This window comes from Corvus hawaiiensis, chromosome 8 (genome assembly GCF_020740725.1).
Source record: "Corvus hawaiiensis isolate bCorHaw1 chromosome 8, bCorHaw1.pri.cur, whole genome shotgun sequence".
NCBI classification, from domain to species: domain Eukaryota; kingdom Metazoa; phylum Chordata; class Aves; order Passeriformes; family Corvidae; genus Corvus; species Corvus hawaiiensis.
Window position 1 is genome coordinate 5,757,788 of NC_063220.1, and position 22,141 is coordinate 5,779,928.

Below are 22,141 nucleotides of genomic sequence, written 5' to 3' on the forward strand. Positions count from 1 at the left end.
TCAGGACGAAGCGAATCTTCCCGGGCTGCCGGCGGCCAATCGCGGCCGCCCCGGCGCTCCCCCGCGGCGCCGCCGCCGCTGGGCATGCCGGGAGCTGTAGTTCCCGCCGTGCGACGCCGCCGTTCTGTGCGCGGCCGGCCGAACTTCAACTCCCGGCAGCCTGCGGGGCCCCGCCGCGCCGTGCCCGGCCGTGCCTACGATCCCCATCGCGCCCCGCGGGGCCTGGAAGGAGAAGCGGGTCCGGGAGCGCGCGGGGCGGCACCTGCGCAAAGCGCGGCTTCCTGAGCGTCTGGTGGCGGCAGCCATTTTGTGGTGCCGCTTCCCTCTCCCGCTCGGGATCTGCGGCCGCGGGACCTGGCGCGGGGGCGACGCGGAGCGGGGGGAGCCGGGGCCGCCCGCACCCTCCTCACCTTCCCTTCGCCTCCGTGCGCCGCCGAGCCCCTCCGGCGCTGCCCCCGGGCGCGGCTGCGGAGAGCGGCGCTCGCCCACCATCATGGAAGACGACGGGCAGCCCAGGACCCTGTGAGTGGGGAGGGGGCGGCGGGGTGGGCAGCGGGCCCGGGGCGGAGCGGGGCGGGGGCAGGGATGCGCTCCCGGGGAGCGGGGCCGGGGCCTCGAGGGGTGCCGGGGGAGCGGAGGGGGCTGAGCAGGACACAGCGTGTGCGGCAGGGCCAGGAGCGGGGTCCGGGCTGGGGGAGCGGGAGAGGAGCGGGAGGGGAGCGCGGCGGCCCGCAGGGAGATTGCGCTGTACCGATCCAGGGAAAACACGGGCGAAACGGAGCTGGACCCGGGGTATAACGGGGTCCATCCCTGGAGCCTCCAGGGTCTGTCCCCGGAGGTTTGGGGGTACAGGCGGGGGTCCCAAGCCTTCCCCGGGGGGCACAGGCCGCCCCCGGGCCCCCCCTGCGCCGCGGTCCCGGCGCTGGGAAAGTTCTTTGTGCTCTCCCGGCGCTGGGTGGGATGGGGAGCGCCGGGAAACCGGGAGGGATCGCTTTTCCCTCCAGCGTGTCACGGTGTGGTTCAATAACAGGGCATCGGGCCCAGCAGAAAGAAATAACTGTGTGTTGGCCGTGTCTCTCCGGGCTGTTTAGTCACTTGGTGGCTGTCATCCGTTTTCTGTTTAAAAATACAAATTTGAGCGGGTTTGGGTTGCTGTAGGGTTATTTTCAGCTTTGCGGATATGGTTTTGATGAATTTTCTTTGTCCTGTTGGCGTAAACGGGGGAGGCTCGCACTTGTGGTTGGGCACTTGAGAGCACGGATTTTGTGCTGCTGCTGATTTTAACCAGTTCCCCGATTTCCAGTTCAGCTGCCAGAGGGTGTTTCGGGCTCTGTGAGCGGTGCCGCGTTCGGGCTGTCTCTGGGAGAAAGGCAGTCTCATGCTCGGGCTGCCCAGATGACAAACACAGCTCAGGACAGTGCAAATGAAATCTTTGTCTATTTAGCTTTTGGGACAGTAGCCTTCAGAAAAGCTCTCAAAGATAGTCTGGACTGAAAGCCACTCTAAAGAAACTATTAAAACAGAGTAAAATGTCTCATAATTCTGTTTGTTCTCACGTTTCTCTCAAAATGATGACATGGCATTTAAAGGCTTCTCAAGGCAATTTGTGATTTTTCGTCTATGTCTGCAAAAGTTCTTTTAACTCGTTTATAGTGTAGTATAAGTCCTTAGTCCTTGCTCCCTGAGATGCGTAGTTTAAATAGGCATATCTGAAATGCTTTTTGTGTTGATTACCCAAATGATCTGAGTTTGCTTGGCCCTGAGAGTGGATCTAGGTTTCAGTGTTGTTTTAGAATAGGAGGAGGGAAAAGGGCAGAGTCACACAGTGTTTTATTCACTTTTATTTTCAAGGTTCTTTTCTTCATGATTGGCTTTTTTTCTTTCTTTTTAATAACTGCTATATTCCCACTAAGTTTTAAAATGTTCTTTTAATGCTGACAAGCTTTGCCACCACATTGGCCATGGGTTCTTCCCAGTAACACATCCATCAAGGGCCTGACTTAGCCCACTTAGTCACTAACATGAAAAAACCAAATTCCTAGTAAGATGTCTGAAATAGCATCTCTGCAGCTGCCCCACATGGTTTATTGCACACGTGTGACTGTTTCATTTGTTAAACTAATAAACAACATGTACATTAATTTCCTAGTAGTTTTGTAGTAACCACAATCACAAAGGGTTACTTTCCTGTAGTTATTTGTAGGCTTTTTGCATGGAAGACAAAAATTTCACTGGAGCATTTTTTACATTTTACCTTCTTGTCCCTACTTTTTGTCTGAAATGTCTTAAATTTAGAATTGCAAGTTGTGTTTCAAAGATTATTATCCTGAGCAATGCCTTTAATATAGAGCAGTTGTAATCTCATAAATAAAACTCACTGTCCCCTAAGAACAACAAATAAAAATATTGTTAGTTGAACTTGTAAGTTTTCATTGTTTGGTTTATTTGGGGAGGGGGAGGGGCAAGAAAATGAACAAATTGTTTCAGTAGCTGTTTGACCATGTGCAAAAGCACTTGATTGATCGTTTAAGCAGTACTTTATGAATGTCTTAGTTTTTCACTCCTGAAGGAATAAATGAAGTCCAAAATCTGTAAATTAGGAAGGAATTTTCTTTTTTAACAGTTGCAAGCCAGTTTTTTTTTTAACTTCTAAAAAGCAAAATGTACCTAACCACTGTTCACCCAATGTTTATGCCCATCTTAAATAGCTCAGGAATAAGGATTGTTTGTTTCAGTTTGCAGTACTTACAGGGGTGTTAGGTTGTTTCCAGTCATGAACCTGTAAGAATTCAGAATATTTTCTGAGGCTTATTATAGAAAGCTGACACCATTTGCATTTTTATTTCTTACATTTCTTAACTTTATAGAAATGTGAAGAATAACCTTCCATATTTTCTGCCAGTTTGGGAAGGGGGGTCTTTTTGCATGATTTTTTACATGTAATTTTTTAGCTGGTCCTAAAATGAGCTGTGAGCTTCTGATTTTTTTTTTGTTCTCTTTTGTTTTGTTTTAATAGAACACTTGAAAGCTCTCTTTTCTGTGAGTACTGTTAGATTTCACAGGCTGTATCAAAGTCCTGCTTCCACTTTAAGGTGGAAACTAAACTATCAGAAACCTGATGTGTTGCTAACGTTATCAGCTCTGACAGACAACCAGAAAAGTTCCAAAGTTGTATATTCTTGTTAATGCTTTTAGGAATATTTTGTGTGGTCTGTAGGTATTCCGTGACTGCTCGTGAAGTCACTGCATACCTACAGTTGTTATCTCATCAGCCATGCCATGCTGTATTCCAAGCCTGGAATGTGGCTAAGGTGCAGGAGTAAGGCTTCACCCAGATTCACTTCTCTTGAACTTTTTTCAGTTCAGCTCTTGTATAGGAATGTTGTCTCCTAGAGGAGGCTACAGAGTGGATTTTTCTTGGTATCATTTTATTTCCATTAGCTCACAAGCACTAGGCAGAGTTGCTGCTAGAATTTCCATGGGCTCTTGAGCCTTACCTTACCTTATTGCTTACCATAATTTTGTCTTTTAAATATGGAAACTGCCATTTCTTGCATGTTGCCTGTGTGAGAGAGAAATCAGATTTACTATTTTTCCTCAAAAAAGGATGTAAGGAAGTTTTGTGGACCTAAAAGTAGTGGCTGTAAATGTTCCTTTCTTACCTCCCTGTTTAGGATACAATACAAATCTGTTTACTTTCAAAGAGAGAATTTTTCTGCTCAACCCAAAGAGTTGAGTTCTAAAACTCATTATGGACTGATACGTGCCTTTGGTGTTCTTTCGCTAGTTCTACAAGATCTCTGAATTTCAAGTAGTTTGTTGTTCTTTGTGTTGTCAGCAGCATTCAGAAGTGTAATAGATCAAAATTTATGTCAGGACATCTATCTCTCTATAGGTTGTTGGGGTTTTTTGTAGCTGCTTATTAATTGGTATTTAAGTGCTTCAGGCTTGCAGAAGGGAGCAAACATTATTGCCTATATGCAAAAAGCCACAACTTTTGCTGCCCCTGTCACATCATCCAAGACCACCTATAAAAGTTTAGTAAGTGCTTCTGCTCTGCTGGGTTTTATAATTTTTTTAAAGTTTGCATAATATATCCTGTAGATTGTATCAGTCCAAAAGGATTGAAATACCATACAATAGCATTTTAGGAGTCATGTGGTTTCTTGGGGTGTGGTTCTGAAAATTTTGATTTCCTAAAGTAGAATAGAAGATGCTGTTATGTTACATCACGTGTAAGTTGAGCTAGAAAGGGGAAAGCTGACCATGGGTTGGCCGTGTGTAGTGGGTGATTAGCGTCAGCGCAGCCAAGTTTTAGGTTTCCAGAAAGGTAAGGTGTCTGTTCCTAATGTGGTGAATATATTTATTTCTTTAGTTCTGTAGTATTCAAACATTCACACCAAAGATGTTTGCTTGTATGTTTTTGTTAAAGTCATCTCTAACTTAATGAAGTTAGTAGTGAAGAAGGTGATGTTACTGCAGTCTGCTTAAAGACATGAAAGTAACCATCAAGTCTGTCTTTTTAGGATATTGTTTCAAATTTGTAGGGGTTTGTATTCCCATGTTTTACATGCAGTTTGAGTGAATTGGGTCTCCAGTTGTTGTCCTTGTGCATGAACCTTTATTGTGCAGTGTTCTCAGTGTGTGTGTTACTGAAGATTCAGACTTTTAGCTACTTGGGAGAGGTGGGAAGGCCTCTCACCAATGTCAATATTATGCACCAAGGCAATATTTATCATATACATTTAGGGAATTAATGGACCAGTAGGATTTCACATCCTATCTGAATTTAGCAGTCAAGGTGGTTCCGATTTTTATGAAAAGGCAGCTTGTTTTGTAGCTAAGGTTTGTGATGCAACAGTCTCACAACTATCTTGCTGAAGGCATGGTGGTATCAAAAGAAACCTTAGTGTATCTTATATCTTCTAGCAGTTTGTGTAACTTTTCTTACCTTAGTAGAATAGATTGCTGAGGAATGGCTTTCCCTGGCCTTTATTTTTTTTAAATTTTTGTCAGACCAAGAGGAATTCTCCAGATTGATTTTTAGACTTCTTGTATTGTGCAAATTCATGTTAATATTATGCAGAAGAGGATGATATTTGGGTTTTTGTTAGTACTAATTGTACTCCTTACTGTATCTGATTTGCAGTAGAAATAATATTAATAAGACTTCACTCTATTTAATTTCATGTCAGTGCTACTGTGTCAGTGTGCTGTGAAGGCTCAGTATTAATGAATACTGTTCTGCAGCTTACAGAGGAAACCAGTACTAGCAGTAAGTTCGCAGCACCACTGACCCTTCATGTTGGAATTCCTACTGGGATACATATTTTCCATCTGATTTTAGTAGTATCTGCAAAGGTTAAAATTTCCACTAAAAGCTATTAGTGATTTACAATTTAATCTTGGTGAATGATTAACAAAAATTTAGTTAATATTTCAGAAAGAAGGTATGGATAAATGTTTAACTACTAAGTTCTCAGGATAGAACTGGAAAGTCAGTGAGATAGACCATTTGTCCTGTAAGGGGTCTTAGAGTTCTGCAGGTTTTAACTTCTCTAGTGAAAAGCTTCATAACAATACAGGCTTCTGTTAATGACTTGTGTTAATTCATATGTATTTAATAAGAAAGTAGTGAGTACATGAAGGATTTTAGTGGACATTCTATATTCAGGTGCTGTGGTACTTCAGAAACTCACTCTGGATCTTGTAGCATTGAAGTCCTGACTGAGAAAGTGCAGAGCTGTCCCATAATTGCTGAAAGAAGAACAACATAAACAAACATTTGTTGATAACATTGTGTGATGTTCTGATAAAAACAAACACGTCCATTTTAATTTTGCTGATCCGGGTGAAAGTCCAGCTGTCAAACAGAAATTGCTTTTCAAAAAATTTCAAGGGTTGTCTCTCGGAGCAATTTCAGAGCACACCTTTAGTTTACTCAAAATAAATTGGTCTGTGCACAGACTAAGAAATGCTGGTTAACATTTATGTGTTGAACAGTATTAGTAGCTATATTAATACTGTTAAACTGTATTAACAGCTCAGGCTGACTTTAGTCTGCAGTTTTATGACATTCTGTAACTGACCAGAGTAAAATAAATAAAATGTATATTCTTTCAACTTCTAAAACACAGAAAGTTCTACTCATCTTACTGGTTGCACTTGAATTCTTTATGCCTTGACAGGCTTATTTGTAAAGATGATGAATGTCCCTCTGCTGATGGCTTTTGACATCTGTTACTGTGACAAGCCTTTCTCTTAACTGATCACTGTGTTTACAGTTTGATTGCATATTAGTCGCATTGTTAAAAATAATTTAGTTTAGGATTCATGACTTTCTCAGCCATTATTGTGACCTGGTAAATCTAGGATTCTTAGCTAAACTTGCTAAGTATTTCAAAACTTGGAATTATTTCTCAAGATTTACAAACCAATAAAAATGAAGAAGTCTGAGTGATATTAAAATAACACTGTCAGAATTTTGGGGGTATTACAAAGGTGGGAGCTCTTGAGATAGATGCTGTACAATACATTCCTGTGGCATAATGCTGCATAAATTGCCTTGTCTGTTGGTGAGTGGGCTGGCTTTCCAAATGTTCAGGAAAACAGAAAAGTTGAGTTGATTGCTTGCAAGGCAGCACAATTTGTCCGAGAGCTGCTCCTGAGCTCATGGGAGTTAGATGTGTGTTTGTACCCAAATTCAGAAGTACTCTTTATGAGATACTCAGTGGGAAGGGAAACTTAAAATATCTTTGCCCAGTTGGTTGCTTGTTCTACACAACATTCTTCAGCAATGTTCTTCATACTTTTGACATCTCTCTGCCAAGGACATGATTGGCACTAGGTGTTGGTGTCCAGTGTTACGTCTGAATCAAGCTTCACTTCTCAGTTGTGTGGCCAATGTTATAATTTAGAAACCATATGAATACTGCATTAAAACGATGAAATAATTTGTAAATATTGTCTTTAAAGACACCTGAGATGTTTTAAAGGGAGATTCTTCATAGTCGTTTAAGTTCTAAAAACTATAATTACATTTTAAAAGATGATGATTTCTGGTTTAAAATCTTGGTTTTTTGTTTCCTTGTGTAGCTATGTAGGAAACCTCTCCAGAGATGTGACTGAGGTTCTCATACTTCAGTTATTCAGCCAGATTGGACCATGCAAAAGCTGTAAAATGATAACAGAGGTAAGGCCTTCCACATCCAGGGGGGGTAGCAAATGTAATGTAACTTTATCCTAAGTTGTCCAAAATAAATGGAGTTAAGGGCTTCTTTTAACATTACTGGCTGTGACTGTGTTTGGCTGTGACTGTGTTTGGCTGTGACTGTGTTTTGTGTGACTGTATGTGTGCAGTGCTTTTGCCTGTAGCTGTGACATACCTTTTATCAGCTGATGATGAGATTCCACTTTATTTAAAAGATTGTTACTCCTCTTTTCAGAATCACATTGTTCTGCTGATCAGAAACCTTATTATTTCAAATGTTATTCATGGCTATTTTGTGCATTTTTCACTTTATTTGAACATGAGCCTCAGTAATTCTTTTCCCTCTTGAATAAATGGTTCTTTGCTATGGATGAAAAGTAAAAAATCCTTCAAAATAAGCTTGGCTCTTCCTCGGACTTTTCTGACCCAGTTCAAATAGCTCTTGTCTGCACCAGTACAAATAGCTCTTGTCTGCACCTGTCTGTTCTTAAATTATTTTTTTCTTGAAACAAAGTGACAAAATTTCCATAGTATTCCAGACAAGGTCTTTTGCACAGAGTGTTGGTAAGTATTAATGCTTTCTTGTCTCTATTGTAAGTACTCTGGTACCTTTAGGGTTGGTAGCCATTTCTGTGAGCTTGTTGACACATCCCACAAAACTTCTCTCTCCCTGATATTTTTCCTTCCTTTTACATTTATAACTGGTAAGCTTTGAGCAGGCAGGGATTAATCAGAGCTTCTACCAGGTTTAAGCTTTGGTCCTTCATCTCTGGTTTCTGTATGCTCTTTGTACTTTTTGCTACATCTTATGCTTCATACTGATTTGCAATTACAGATTTCCTGAGGACAGTTATATTAGTTTTTGTCAAGATTGTTAAGGAAAGTATTAGAAGGCAAATCTTGTGACCAGACTTCTTTAGGAATGCTACTAGAAGCTCCCCTGTGGGCTTTGTTTCCTTTCAGTGTGTCACACAGCTTGTTTGTTTCCTTGTTTTTAGCTTATCATCAACTTGCTGCTTGTTTCATCACTCTCATCCTTGTCTGGACTAATAATTTCCCATGTGACACTTTTCCCTGCTGCATTTGCTTTAAGTTTATTGGAGAAAAATAACAGAAGGCTGAAATATCACAGTTGTTAGTTTTTCTCTGAAGAAACAGTTTTGATTGTCGTGTGCTCTACAGACATAAGGTGCTGCTGCTCCCACCTTTGGCTGGTTGAGACATGTTGGCATCAGTTTGGTTTCTTGAGGATCAGATGACAAATTCCAGCACTCATTTCACCTTGGTTGAGGCTTTAGGGTTTTAAGATCTTCCCATAAGTGAGACATCTTTATGAAACTGGTAGATAAACAAAAACTGCTGGCAGCTGTATTCAGTCACAGAGGTGGATGCATTGGGCTGAGCTCAGCACCTGCCACCAAGCAGTCACAGCAAATGCAGGTTGGATTCTAGACTGGGATTGGCCTGCAGCTGTCACAGGACTTGTCCATAGTGTCCATCCTTCTATGGTGTGTGGTAAACCTTTCCTAGGAACTGAGTCATGGTTAGCTGCTTCTTACCATTCTTACTACCACCATCACCTTTTAAAAACTCGTGATTTTTCCATTTTAGCCTGGTTTATCAAATCATTCTTTTTCTTTCTTAAGAGTATGTGACATGAACACGTCAAGTATTGAAAGATTTCTAGTGTTCGTTTTGGGGTATATAGTACTCAGGGTGGTGAGACAGATTTGTAGGTAGTTTGAACACCTGACTCTCTTTAAAAGAGATTCTTCTTGTGTTCAGACAAGTTCTCAGTGCTAAAGAAGACCTTCCTACAATCTAAAAGTAAGGTTGTGCTTCATTTGAAGCATAAACTGCACTAAATTTTCTAAGTCTTAAATGGGCTTTCCAAAGTAGTGTGGGAGGAGAGGTGAATTAAGGCTTTCTCTTTTGGGGCATCTGAGGTGAATGTGCTTGTAGAGAACTTTGTGGCTGAAACTTTTTTTATGATCTCAGGTACATTTTCTCTCATCTGTTCATTGTGCATCGGTTAGAGGCCCCAAGTACTGACTGTTCAGGAGGATGACTTCAGACTCCATGATCATTTCAGGTGTATAAAGGCCTTGTGATCCATTCAACTGTTGCATCTTAACAGCTTCAGAGGTAGACAGAACTATGTTTGAAGCTGTACAATCCAGCTGTAGGGAGAAGGATTAGAATTGTTCATCAGTGTAAGTATGTGTGAGTTGTCAAAAGTTAAATAAGAATGCTGGAAAAGAGTTCTCTTAACTTGTGTTACTTACAGCTGTGTTCTACCTGGCACTGGGGGAGATTGATAGGTGAGAATACTGATGCCAGAACAGTTTCTCTCTGCTAGACCCTTCCCTGTCCGTGTGAGAAATAATTTGTTTAGTGTAATATTAGTGTTTGTCATCTTTAGGTCCATGCATTTGCAGAGTGGTTAATGGAAATGTTTTGGTTAGAGTTTGTGTACTCATTACGTCTTGGAGGTAGATCAAAATCCAGTGTTCAAGTTGGCATTCTAGACATCCTTTCCACTTGATCAGCTTTTCAGAAAACTCTTCTGTTCTTTGCACTTTATACTCTGGTACATTTATTTCTTCAGTGACCTCTGTCAGTGAGTATTTTTAAAGGTGATTTGATAGGCCATCCTACAAAAACAGGTTGTACTCAAGGTTTAACAGAGTTAACAGTCAATTGATTAAGATCCTTTTCCCTCAGTCAAGCTATTTTGAGTTCTTTTAAAAAGTTATTCCCCAGCTGTTGGGTATGACATTTTTCACTTGAGACTGAGACTATGCAGCTTCCAGGTTGCTGCCTGCTGGTGGTTTTCAGTCAAATAAATGGAAAGACTTCTTAAGTAGAGCAAGAGAAAATTGTATCTGGGGAATAAACCTTTCTAGCTTTGAGTATTTGCACAGGGCAGTTTTGTTCTTCTCTCCATTCTTCCCCTTTTTTCCCCTCCTTTCCATCCAGTCTGCAGATCACTTTTCTTATAAGTTATTTTTAGTTCAGTAAACTTCAGTCCTCATTCAAAGCAAACTATCCTTCAGAAATTGCTAGACCTTTAATAAAAAGTCCATCTTAATAATTCTTGCATTTAAGTGTAATGTCAAAGGCTATTTCATAAATCTGATGCAAATAATTCTGGAAGTTTCTAGCTATAAGTAATATATTTTCCTGGATTTTCTTCTCAGCAACCCGATAGCAGAAGGGTCAACTCTTCTGTTGGATTTTCTGTTTTGCAGCATACAAGCAATGACCCTTATTGCTTTGTGGAATTTTATGAACACAGAGATGCAGCTGCTGCATTAGCTGCTATGAATGGGAGAAAAATTTTGGGAAAGGTAAGTTGCTCACATGGTAATCTTAGATTTAAAGAATACAGATTTGTGTGAAAATATTAATAAAACTGTTGAAGATGTTTTACCAAGATTAAATATTGATGGAATAATCTTTTAAAAATATTGATACAAAAAAAGTAAGTCTTGTTTAGGAAATGTATTGTTTGTGATGTTCTAGTTATGATGGTGTTTTATACTGAATGATGATTTGTAAACGTTGACAGTTTTAACCCACCCTTGAATGAATTTATAAAATGTAAGAATTTTATGAATTTTTACTAAATCTTGTACTTGTTTTCAGGAGGTCAAAGTAAACTGGGCAACAACACCAAGTAGCCAGAAAAAAGATACATCCAGTAAGTAATGTAAAGCCACAGTATCACTTGTACACAAATACTTCACAAATTGGTAATAATTTATCATAAATGCATTTAAACATAACTTCTCTCCTTCCCATCTAGTGTTTAATAGAATTTTGCAAACTAATTCTTCTGTTTCTGCTTTACAACTGGGGAAACCGGAGTGGACAGATTAAATTGCTGCTGCTCTTCACATGGAATCCTGAGCGTTCCTGTTCCCAGTGCTGTGTGCAGAGCATCACTTTCTCAGGAGTTGAAACTTTAGATAGCAGTTAAATATTTGATTAGTAAATTATTTATTTTCAGATCACTTCCATGTGTTCGTTGGGGATTTAAGTCCAGAAATAACAACAGAAGACATCAAGTCAGCATTTGCTCCTTTCGGTAAAATATCGTAAGTATCATCGTAAACATTTCCATTGTCAGTTAGAAAATATGATAGTGAAGATGTGTTTCTAAGTTGAAATGTTATTTTTTATCTATTGAGATAATTTTTCTGCTGTTCATTTCCTTGTGGTGGGTGGGTGGGTAGTAAAGAGGGGTTGTATCTCAGTGTGTCTCATGGTGTAAATACAGTGATGTAATTGTGCTCTGGTTTGCTGAAAGCATTGTGCTTTTAACCTAATCTTTATGCTAATGTCCTTCATCTTTTTATTAAAATTTAATTACTGCTCTAAGTGTGACTTTTTGGTGTTGAGAATGTATACAGAGTAGTGACTTGACAACTGGTATATGTTGTATCCTGGGTGTGGTTTATGTGCATTTTTGCTGCATTTTCATAGGCAGTATGGAAAACTGGGAAAATTGGAATATAATTCTATAAAGCAGCTAGTTAATAACTTGGGAATATTTTGAAAAAAGCCAATACTAATAAGAATGAAATCTGTTTTTTTGGATGATAATGGGATGGCTTACAATTATAATACCTTAAATGAAAGAATAGTGGCTTTACATTATGTGCACATTTCTGCCAGTTACGAGAATGTTTCTTTAAACTTCTCTTGGACAATTCAGGTGATACTAAATGACCTGGTGTTCTAATTGAACATATTTAACATTACAAAATCTTTGAGAGTGCTAAAGTATATATGTCCTAAAGAGTACTGCTACAGAAAAAGTCTGTTATCTTCTATCAGTTTATCTTTATAAAAATCAAAGTTGCACATGAACGTTTTTGTACTACTTTACAGGAATATATTGCTAAGAACAAAATTCTTATTTTTTTCTCTTGTTCTGTACGCATAGTTTTAAATGAATCATAAATCTTATTTCTTACCTCTGCTGTTTTGTTTACTTTGCTTTTTTGTCTCTTAATGTGGTAAGTAGTACTGTTTTAAAAATCAATTTAAAAAGAATAATTCAGGTTTCTGTTTCTCAATCTATATTTATACCTGAGACCTGCAGTTTTTCTAAAGTCCAAGTCACAATTAAAAGTAATAGCATTCTGGTTATTTTGCAGAATTGCTCATAAGAATGGACAGGATCTTGAAGGCTAACTGCAAGGAACTGTGCACACTGGAACTCAGTTGTAGATTTTTTCTCATTTCTATTTATTCTTATTATACATTATTTATATATACATATTTTAGTATTTACATTTTAACATTCTATATTCAGTGCAGTTCTATATTTCCAATCATTTTAACTTACTCACTAAAATTTCTGTGTAAATTTGTTGTTTTCGTACTGGTGTGCTTAGCATTGTTGTTAGTTTTATTCTCCTTTCTTAAATTTCTGAAAATGTCAATTTTTCAAAATTTACAGCTACCCAAACTCCAAAATGATGGTAGAGAATTGACCAAGAAAAATAAAGAAATCTGTTAACAGGCCATGTATGCCTTTTAATTCCTATTTTTTCCTCTTTTTCGATTTTTTTAATATTTCATATATTTTGTATCACTAGGCAGAAGACATTTAACTATTTAGAAAATGCATGGTAAATTAGATAGAATTGTTGCAGTAATTTATAGAACAGTAAACCTTAGAGGACCCTAGCCAATAGAATATTAGAAAAGGAAACTTTGTTTCTCTTATACTTCAAATTTGAACATTCTAGTTATAGCCAGTATAGGTTATGTGCATAGGTTGCATGTTTATTACATGTTATTTTTTTTGTCCTACTGCTTTTTTCTAACAGGTAAAGAAGCAATAGGGAGAGTTCAGGAATGACTGTAGTTTTAGGGCTAACTGAATTTATAAGAAAAAATTATGCTCACAATACAGTGTGTGTGGTTCCTTTTAGTTTTTATTTTGCAGGTTATCAATACTACCCTCATATAGCTGTGCTTCTTTTCACAGGGATGCACGGGTAGTTAAAGATATGGCAACTGGAAAGTCAAAAGGCTATGGTTTTGTATCTTTTTATAACAAACTGGTGAGTAATCACAATGCAGGTTTAAAATAGTTCCTGTCTTCCATTTTTAGTTTTGCCTGTTTATGTCTTTGCTGTTTATTAGACTTCACCCAGGGAAACAAATTCACCTGTACAGGAGATGTATGTATGTTTGGGACAACGTGGGGGAACTGTCAATCATTTTCCTTAAGTATTTTGCATCGGAAAAACACACAGTTTCAGAATTTTAGGCATATAAAGCCTGTTCATGTGATCAGGAGTCTGACATGTCAGATCTCTTTTGATCATCTGTAACAGTTACCTGGAGCTGTCATAATCAGAAAAAAAGTTTTAATTTCTTTGGATTTGCCAATGCCATAAGATACTGCAATTGAATGCCTTGATTTAGTGTATTTTTCCAGTTACACTTTGTTTGTTCTGCATTACAGCTGAAATGGGCAAGGAGTAGCTGTCTTATTTCCTTGTAATCCCTCTTCCCAGTCATGGAATGAAAGTTACTGGATTCTTTTCAGACTGAGCCATAAAAACTCCAGTTTGAAATTTGTATTCATTCTACAAAATCAATGGATGAATTCTAAACATAGTACTAAAAAGTACTCTCAATTTTAAGTCCTGATTGCTGTTCATTCCCACAGCAGCTGGACCTGTGGGGTTATGGCATGACTGTTCTGAGCTGGTATTTTAAGGCCTGTTTTTCAGAATATATCATTCTGCTAGGTTTAGGGAAGTGGGATATGCTCCCAGACTTCAGGTACTCCAGCCTGAGCTCCTAATGCATACCACAGTTAAGAGAAAATGGAACTCCTGCATTGGACTGGATCAGTTACGGCTTAGGCTCTGTTCCATTTTTGTCATAGCTATGATCCTCAAGCAGAATAGCAGCAAGATTCAGCAGAGAATTTTTCCTTTCCTAGTCAGTTCATTATGTTGTATTCACCACATTTTGGGAGCCAAGGGTGCTTGAATAAATTGGGGTGTTCTAGTGTGTGGTGGTTTGGTTTTGTCTTTTAGGTTGGGTTTTTCTTTTCTTACTGGTCATCTTTCGTAATTTCATTTTTGTATTTATGTGTTTTCAAAATGAGTACTCAATGTAATTAAAACCTAGAAGGATCAAGGTCCTGAGTTTGAGAAGAAAATTCCAGCTGGGAGCAGCTCACCTTTAACTTGTCCACATTTTCTTTGTCTCTTGCGCTTGGCAGGTTTTTTCTTAAGCTTTGTGCCCTTGGAAAAGCATTTAAAACATGTACTAACTATTTGCTCTGCCTGTCTTCTTCCAAAGCAGTTGGGAGACAAATTGCTCCTTGCAGCTGTTAGCAAACTTACCCTTGCTTACCAGATGTTTCTGCTTACAATGTGAACTCAAAGATTGTCTTCTGTTTCATGTTCAAGATAAAAATTACTCTGTGTGGGCCATGGACTCTCATGTGTGTTCATACAATAGCTTTAACACACAGAGAGCTTACAAAGCATCTGTTGCATGTCTCCAGGGAGCAGAAGAAACATTTAATGATAGTTGTTTTATTTCAGTAATTGGTCCTGGCATCTGTATGACCTTCCTGCTTTTTTGGGCAGCTTTTTGAACATTCTAATGCAGATGCTTGTATAGCATATGTATATATGGTATAAATATGTGTGTGTACATGTCTGCATAGGGCATATATACAGGTAGTATGTGTAGGATTGCAGTTGGCTTCTAGCCTGTGTAGAAAATGTGTGTGAGGAAGTTTTTACCAAATGACTTCTCTGTAACCAGTTGCCTTCATGTTAATTAATGTTTGCCTGCTATGATTATTCAGAATTTCATACTCTTAGTACTGTTACTGGTTTTCTCAGTAAAATTAACTGATAACCAAGTCTTGAGAGTAGATTTGTACATGCTTCTTGTTTGGAAGTGCTACAATCTCTGTTTTAATCTCTTCAGGATGCAGAAAATGCTATTGTACACATGGGAGGCCAGTGGTTGGGAGGCCGCCAGATCAGAACTAACTGGGCAACAAGGAAACCACCAGCCCCCAAAAGTACACAAGAAAGTAAGAGCTTCATGTCCCGCTGTGTTGTGTTTGCTGTCTTGTCACTGTTCAATGGGGGAATAAAACGTAAGCCAATCATGTAACTTAAATCGCATATTAGCTTGCCTTCCAGATCTTGAATAGAGTTTCTGGTATGTTGTATCAACATAGTGGTGGCACTACTGGTCTGTCATAAAGTATTGAATGTGTTTGTTGAATGCAAAATTCATGCTTGTGTACAAGGTAAGTGTCTGGGTTACTGTCAGCCCACTGCTGAAAACCAGCCTTCTCTCTTTATAGATAATACAAAACAGTTGAGATTTGAAGACGTAGTAAATCAGTCAAGTCCAAAAAATTGTACTGTGTACTGTGGAGGAATTGCCTCGGGGCTAACAGGTATGAAGTGTTCTATTGTTTTTTATTATTGAAACTTTTTGGACATCAGGATGATTATTAATTCAAAAACACCTTGTGTTGTAGATCAACTTATGAGACAGACTTTTTCACCGTTTGGACAGATTATGGAAATAAGGGTGTTTCCAGAAAAAGGTTACTCATTTGTCAGGTATGGACAGAGAAAGCAAAATCTCTGGGTCTGTGCATGTAGTAATGCTTCATCTCTGTGTAATTTCTCTGGATTGAACTTGTCCTGATACAATGAAAGCTGTCACCATATATTCATAGAATCATTCGGAACTTGTAAAAAGGGCCACCAACATTTTTACCTGAGAAGATGAATGTTTGTGAAAGCAGATGTTTTTCTCTGGATTTCCTGTATGTATGGAGTCTGTTTTTTAGGTAATCAGGAGGAAGTACTGTAAAGCATAACATTAGTTTGTTTTTACATTCTTTAGGTTTTCAACCCATGAAAGTGCTGCACATGCTATTGTTTCAGTTAATGGAACCACAATTGAAGGACATGTTGTTAAATGTTATTGGGGTAAAGAATCCCCTGATATGACTAAAAACTTCCAACAGGTAACTGTACTTAACCTTTTCTTTGTATTACAAAAGCAATTGTGTTTATACCTGTAATGACTTCCCAGTTATAATGGCTAAATTTTGTGGTGGAGTTCTTATGAAATTCCATGTTCTGTCTCAGTTATGTTCCAGTTCATCAAATTGGGCTAGTGATTTTGATGGAATATCTGTTACTGTCTTCTGGATATGATCCAAGATAGGGAGAAACTTTGAGGTAATTCTAATTCTTGCTGTTTTGCTAACTGCAGATTAGGTGGCTATCCAACCAAATAGTCTTTGGGGTTTCAAGCACACACAAATACATTTTTCAGTACAAGGACCTAGTTAAGTCAGAGTGACATCTTATTTTTCAGATCTCGTTATTGCTTGTTTTTGCTCTCTGATTGATATAGCCAAAACTTTGCCTTCAGCAGCACAAATGCAACATAAACCATCTCTAGAACCTGAAGTACAATGGATTATTCTCTCTGCAGGTGGATTACAGTCAGTGGGGGCAATGGAGCCAAGTATATGGAAATCCACAGCAGTATGGGCAATATATGGCTAATGGGTGGCAAGTACCATCGTATGGAATGTATGGCCAAGCATGGAATCAACAGGGTTTTGGAGTAGAGTGAGTAATTCTATTTAATTTTTTTAGAATATTCCAAGAATGCTGTATCTTAAGTTTCATGCTCATTTGGGTCAAGAATTGCGCAAGGTTTAAAACCTTAGGGGAACTCCTGTGTGCTTAAAGCTTATGTTCAGTGCTTGCCATGGAGCTGATACTGGGATGAGTTGCTCTGACTTGTACTCGGTGGCACATTTCGTGTGTGGTGGAGGCACAAAGACCACCCAGTGTGGTAAAATTTTGGGTGGTGGTCGGTCTTGTCTGATATCTAAATATATTCTGGATTCTTACTTGAGGTGGTGAGTCTGAGGCAGGAGCCTGGGTATTTGCCTGCAGAGAGAGAAGGAACTACACACAGACACTGGAACTGGTGCAGTTTCAGAATTTGGATGGGCTTTTAATTATGGATCTCTAGAAGACTGAAGTCTTCACAAGAACTCTTTGTTTTAACATAATTTTGAAATAACTTGTTTGCCTAGTTCTTCATTATCTGGTGCCAGTTAAATGTATTGAGCCCTGTTAAACCTCTCACTGGCATTCATGCCCATGAAGTATTGGGTGTATTTTGCCTTTCTGCATCACTGATGTTGAGTTCCAGCCACCTGTGGGTGTTCATGCCTTTGGAGGCAGGTGCCATATCCAACTGGTACCCAAGGTTTGTGGGGCTTTTTCTCCTTTGTTCTTAAAAAGCTCATGATATTTTCAGGAATCACATGTTGTAGTGCTTAACCTGAATTACTCATTAAAAAGAAGAATAAACTGTTCTATTTTGATACAAGTAGTTGAGTAGGAAGTATGTTTTTATGTTTTTGGGGGTTTTTTTTAAGTTGCTTTTCCCTACTTTTTTTTAACCATCCTGTTTCTTTTTAAGCCAATCTCCATCTGCTGCCTGGATGGGTGGATTTGGTGCTCAACCTGCCCAGGGACAAGGTGCTCCTGTAATACCTAACCAAGCTGGATATGGTATGGCAAGCTACCAAACGCAGTGAGCTGGGACTCTGTTTAAAAGTGTGTATTTCATGATAGGCTGCAGTTTCCAGTGACATTCTGAAGACTGGAATGTAGACAATGAAAAAAAAGAAAATATTTATTTTAAAAATGGAAATGTTTGGAACCTTTAGCACAGCTTTGCTTTGGTGAAGGACACAAATGTCTTCTAGTTCTGCCTTTTTAAGTTTTTGTTCATGATGGATATGAACATGTTTTTCTTTGTGTACAAAAATTAAAAATAAAGTCAATAAAGACAATTCTGACTACAAATTTTGATATAGTAGGAGAAATGGCTAATGAATTTGATATTTAGGTTACCATTCCATTTTTTTTTTTGTTTTGTCTTCAGTGTTTTATATCATTGTGCTTTTAAGAGAAATGACATTGAAAAACAGCGAGTTGCTTTCAGTTGAACACACATCCTGAAATAAACTGTGGACCAATCACCACAACCTGCGAGACAGTATTGAGTTTTCAAGAAACCTACGGACATAGCTCTAAGTATATGGAGGTCTTGGAATAATTTTTTTAAAAAATATTTAATTTTTCTACATGCTTACAGAAAACAGTTGATATGATGAATAGTTGAGTCTGAAATGAAAAACAGTACTGTCTGAGAAATTTCACATAACTTTTACTGTCCACATTCAGGCACACGTTGAAACTTTACAGAGCTGGTTTGCTTGTTAAAACTGTAGTGGTTTACATTTAATTTTGAGAAGTAAAAACGTTTTTACAAGTATGTTGTTTGTATTCAAATCAGACAGTCATACTTGGGCTTTTACATAAAGTTTGAAGGCTACACATTGTAAATATTTCATAATTACAGTGTTTCAAAAGCATGCTCAAACATAGAAGTAGCAATGTAATTATTCAAAGTAATACTTAATATACTCTACTGCTTTAATGCAGTAGATTGACAAGAATGTGCAAGACTGACATTTCCAAAGTTGGCTATTATGTAAAGTTACATAAAGAACTATAACAAAGAGCCTTAATTTTAATTTCATAAATCTTTAATGCATCACCTTTTTGTCATTAGAAATACAAATTTTTTGCTTTACATTATTTGGTATGTAAATACCTTGGTTAACAACCTTGTAAACCTATTTCAAGGTTATTATAAGTTGTATAGTATCTTGAGTGTTTTGAAAAATCTTGATGTTTTTTAAGTCTAGAAATATTTTGCCCAAGAATTTTTTAACAAGATTGTTAAAAACATCTTATTTTAGAGAATATTCAATGTGCCATTTGGTAAATGGAGATGCAGTTGAAACAGTACACTGAGTTGTGACTTATTTTTAATTAAAGTTTTTGTCTTTATGGGTGGTTTGCATGTGATGAACCTGTACAGAGGCTGGGTTGTATGTGTACTGAGTGTGTAAATGGATAAATCATGAAGCTGTTTAAATGGTATACTTGGGTTATTTCTGAATTATTTTATGGATACATTGATATAAACTGCCTCAATAAATTTGAAGTTGAAAATGAATGTAAGTTAGATATAAGTAATGTGTCCTCCCTGTGACAGCTAGAGGGTGCAAATGCCTCAGCTGTAATCTGGAATGCTGAGGCAGGCACGGTTGGAAGGGAAAGAGTAGGATTTGCAGTGGTAGTTCAGTGAAGCAAACTTGCATTTTAAAAGAAACAGAAAGTTTGATTTTTAGAGATGATAGTTCTAAGTGAGTGTCTGAGAAGCTGTATATTTTCTCTTTTCTGTTTCTGACCATGCAGGTGTTGCGAGGTAGAATAGTCTGTTTTGAAATGGAGATTTGCAGGTGTGTTAAACCCAGCCAGGTTGTGCAAATAACTACATTTATTGCTGTAGCGAATCACATGAGGGTTTTCTTTCTCCTCTTTTATTGATGTGTGGAGTAGTACCTTGACTTTCAGATTGGGCTGAAAGTGAGATGTAGTGGAAGAGCAGTTTAGTCAGTTGGCTCAGCTGCACCAGAGGTAGCTGTGACTCTGGGCATCTAATGCATGCAATAATGACTGAAGGTAGTGTGGAACCACGAGTGCTCGTGATGGCAGAATTGGCCCTTTATCTCCATTTCTCCTTTAGGGTATATGTAGTGTCTTTCCACTCAAGATAGGAATCTTGTCTACAGGACTCTTGTTTTTCTATAAATTTTGTACATATGTGTATATCTACGCGAGGATCGGCCTATACATTGTAGTTTGGACAAACCTCACAAGTAAGTCTGTGTTTTTGGTACACTCAGCTGGTTTAAAAAGTCACAAATCAGTAGAGATACAAATTGTGAGTTTCTTTAGGATTTCTTAGGCTTCACTTGAAATCTGGGGTTTCTACATCCTTCTAGGTGTTTGCCATACGGCTGTTCTGGGTGCATGCTGGTGTGGAGGCAGTTTGTTCTTTAGGCGCTACTGAAGATATAGATGATGCAAGTACATTGCCACATAAATGCCCATATAAATGGGTGTGAGATTAAGGCAGTGATCTTTCAGGTCTCAATGTGTAGATCACTTTAAATCTGATTATTTAATATGCCTGCTGTAGAGCTGGGCCGTACCTGACCTGTATTTCAGGATGAAAGATAGGTTATACCTTCTGATTTAAGTCTTTTGTCATTGATTTTTATACAGCTTTTCTGTAATGGTGATATTTCTTCGCAGACTGCTCAAGATGTGGGAGTCTCCAGTGTCCTTTAATGTTTCTCTAGCACTGCGAGGAAGAGTTGTAAATTAGATTGCTTTTTACTCAGTAGCATTCATAAATGCATCACTGACAATTTTTTGGCACCAAAGAGCCTCTTGCACCATACTGCTTTTATGAGTGACACTTACACTGTTGTAATTTCTCTAACTACAGAAATCGACCACTACCTAACCTTTACCACTAGGATTTGGATTTCAAAAATACTGATTTATTATGGCTTAAGTTGATGCGTGCAACCTAAAGCAAGTGCATTTGCAGAAAATGTTCAATAAAAGTGAAACATGATAAAGGGCTTATCCTGTATTTGTCATCTGTCAAAGCATTGTCCCTCTTTGCTGTAAAACTGACAACAGGCAGACAAGGCTGAACTTGTAAACTATGCACTTGCCATCATGTAAAAGATGTTTTATTTAAAAAATTTTCATACAAAATAATTTTGTATTTTGCGGAGTTGCAGTAGTAAGGCTGTAAATCTAAGGTAGCTTCTCATCAGTCCTGCCTCCTTGTGTATATTTGCTAACAGTTTTTAGACATACTCTTCCTGCAGAACCTTCTTACTAAGATAACTTCATGAGAAGCGATTCACTGTACCAGAGCCATTGCCTTCATTTCACTCAAAAAAGTCTCACAGTGAATAAGGCTTAGTTTTGCAGAAAATAGTGATTTGTTTTTCTTGTGTTTGTACACAAGGAAGCAGACTTAAACTGTATGGACATGATTAGTGTCTGATACTTCTTAATTATCTGACTGTTTTTGAACAAGGGCACAAGTGTTTGTTTTAATCACATGAAACTGTTTCCTGGTCAGCAATAAAAGATTTTGTTGCACTGTTCTTACATTGCAAGATACAGGCAATCTTTTGTTCAGTATACTTCCAAAAAATGGATGGGGTTTGTGAAGAACTGCCTTGTTCCAGCTCAAATCTTCATATATAGATATAATCTGGGATCTGGATTGCAGCTGTAATAGCAAAAGGAAGTTCTTCTCTTGAAAGTAAGTGAGAATTCATTTGTTCTGATCACATGTGGTGTCTGTCCCACAGTGATAAATTTAAAGGTTTCACTATTAACGAAGTTTCTGTTCATATAAAGGCAACTGCAAGGCAGTAGCTTCTAGGAAGATCTTTGTCGTGTTTCATTTCAGCTGACTTCTATGAATCCAGTTGATTGTTTAAAAAAACCTCTAAAAGTTGTTGTGCTTTTCAGTATCACATGGATAGAATCCCATTCCACTGTACTATAATTTCAAATCAAAGAAAATCCTGAAGTGTTTACTGAATGTTCTACTTGAAAAAGGAACAGGACTTGATGTTGACAAGTGAACACTGATTCTGTTGTCCATCTGAGGCTGTGTGCTGATGTAGATCATGGATGTGTGAATGACATGCTCTGCCCACTGACATTTGAAGGGTAATGACTCAGAACGTTAATTTGACATCAGTAATGATTATTTGAATACAAGTTATTCTTGCTTAAATACACAGCTCCTTATGCTTCAATTAAAGCTGATCTGAATCTTAACTGGTTGTTAAAGTATTCTTGATATGCTGTGGAAGGATACGTGGCTTTGCCTTCTTAGTGTTGAAGCTGTCAGTAAGGCATC

General features: G+C 38.4%; 1 protein-coding gene across 4 annotated transcripts; it reads left to right on the forward strand.

The window, feature by feature from the left end:
- Positions 1-284: 284 nt before the first annotated feature.
- TIAL1 (TIA1 cytotoxic granule associated RNA binding protein like 1) lies at positions 285-21,371 on the forward strand. Of its 4 annotated transcripts, none has more exons than XM_048310588.1 (12): positions 285-522; positions 7,096-7,192; positions 10,411-10,560; positions 10,859-10,913; positions 11,223-11,310; positions 13,215-13,290; positions 15,191-15,299; positions 15,579-15,674; positions 15,759-15,843; positions 16,133-16,256; positions 16,381-16,473; positions 16,733-16,839. In XM_048310588.1, the coding sequence occupies exons 1-11, from the start codon at positions 494-496 to the stop codon at positions 16,447-16,449; spliced, it is 978 nt and encodes a 325-aa protein (XP_048166545.1). In that variant the 5' UTR covers positions 285-493; the 3' UTR covers positions 16,450-16,473; positions 16,733-16,839. The 4 variants fall into 4 exon arrangements, with proteins under 4 accessions (XP_048166545.1, XP_048166543.1, XP_048166544.1 ...); XM_048310586.1 differs by lacking the exon at positions 16,381-16,473 and adding an exon at positions 17,741-21,371 and having other exon boundaries at positions 288-522; positions 16,733-16,872; XM_048310587.1 differs by lacking the exon at positions 16,381-16,473 and adding an exon at positions 17,741-21,371 and having other exon boundaries at positions 289-522; positions 10,462-10,560; positions 16,733-16,872.
- Positions 21,372-22,141: the final 770 nt, after the last annotated feature.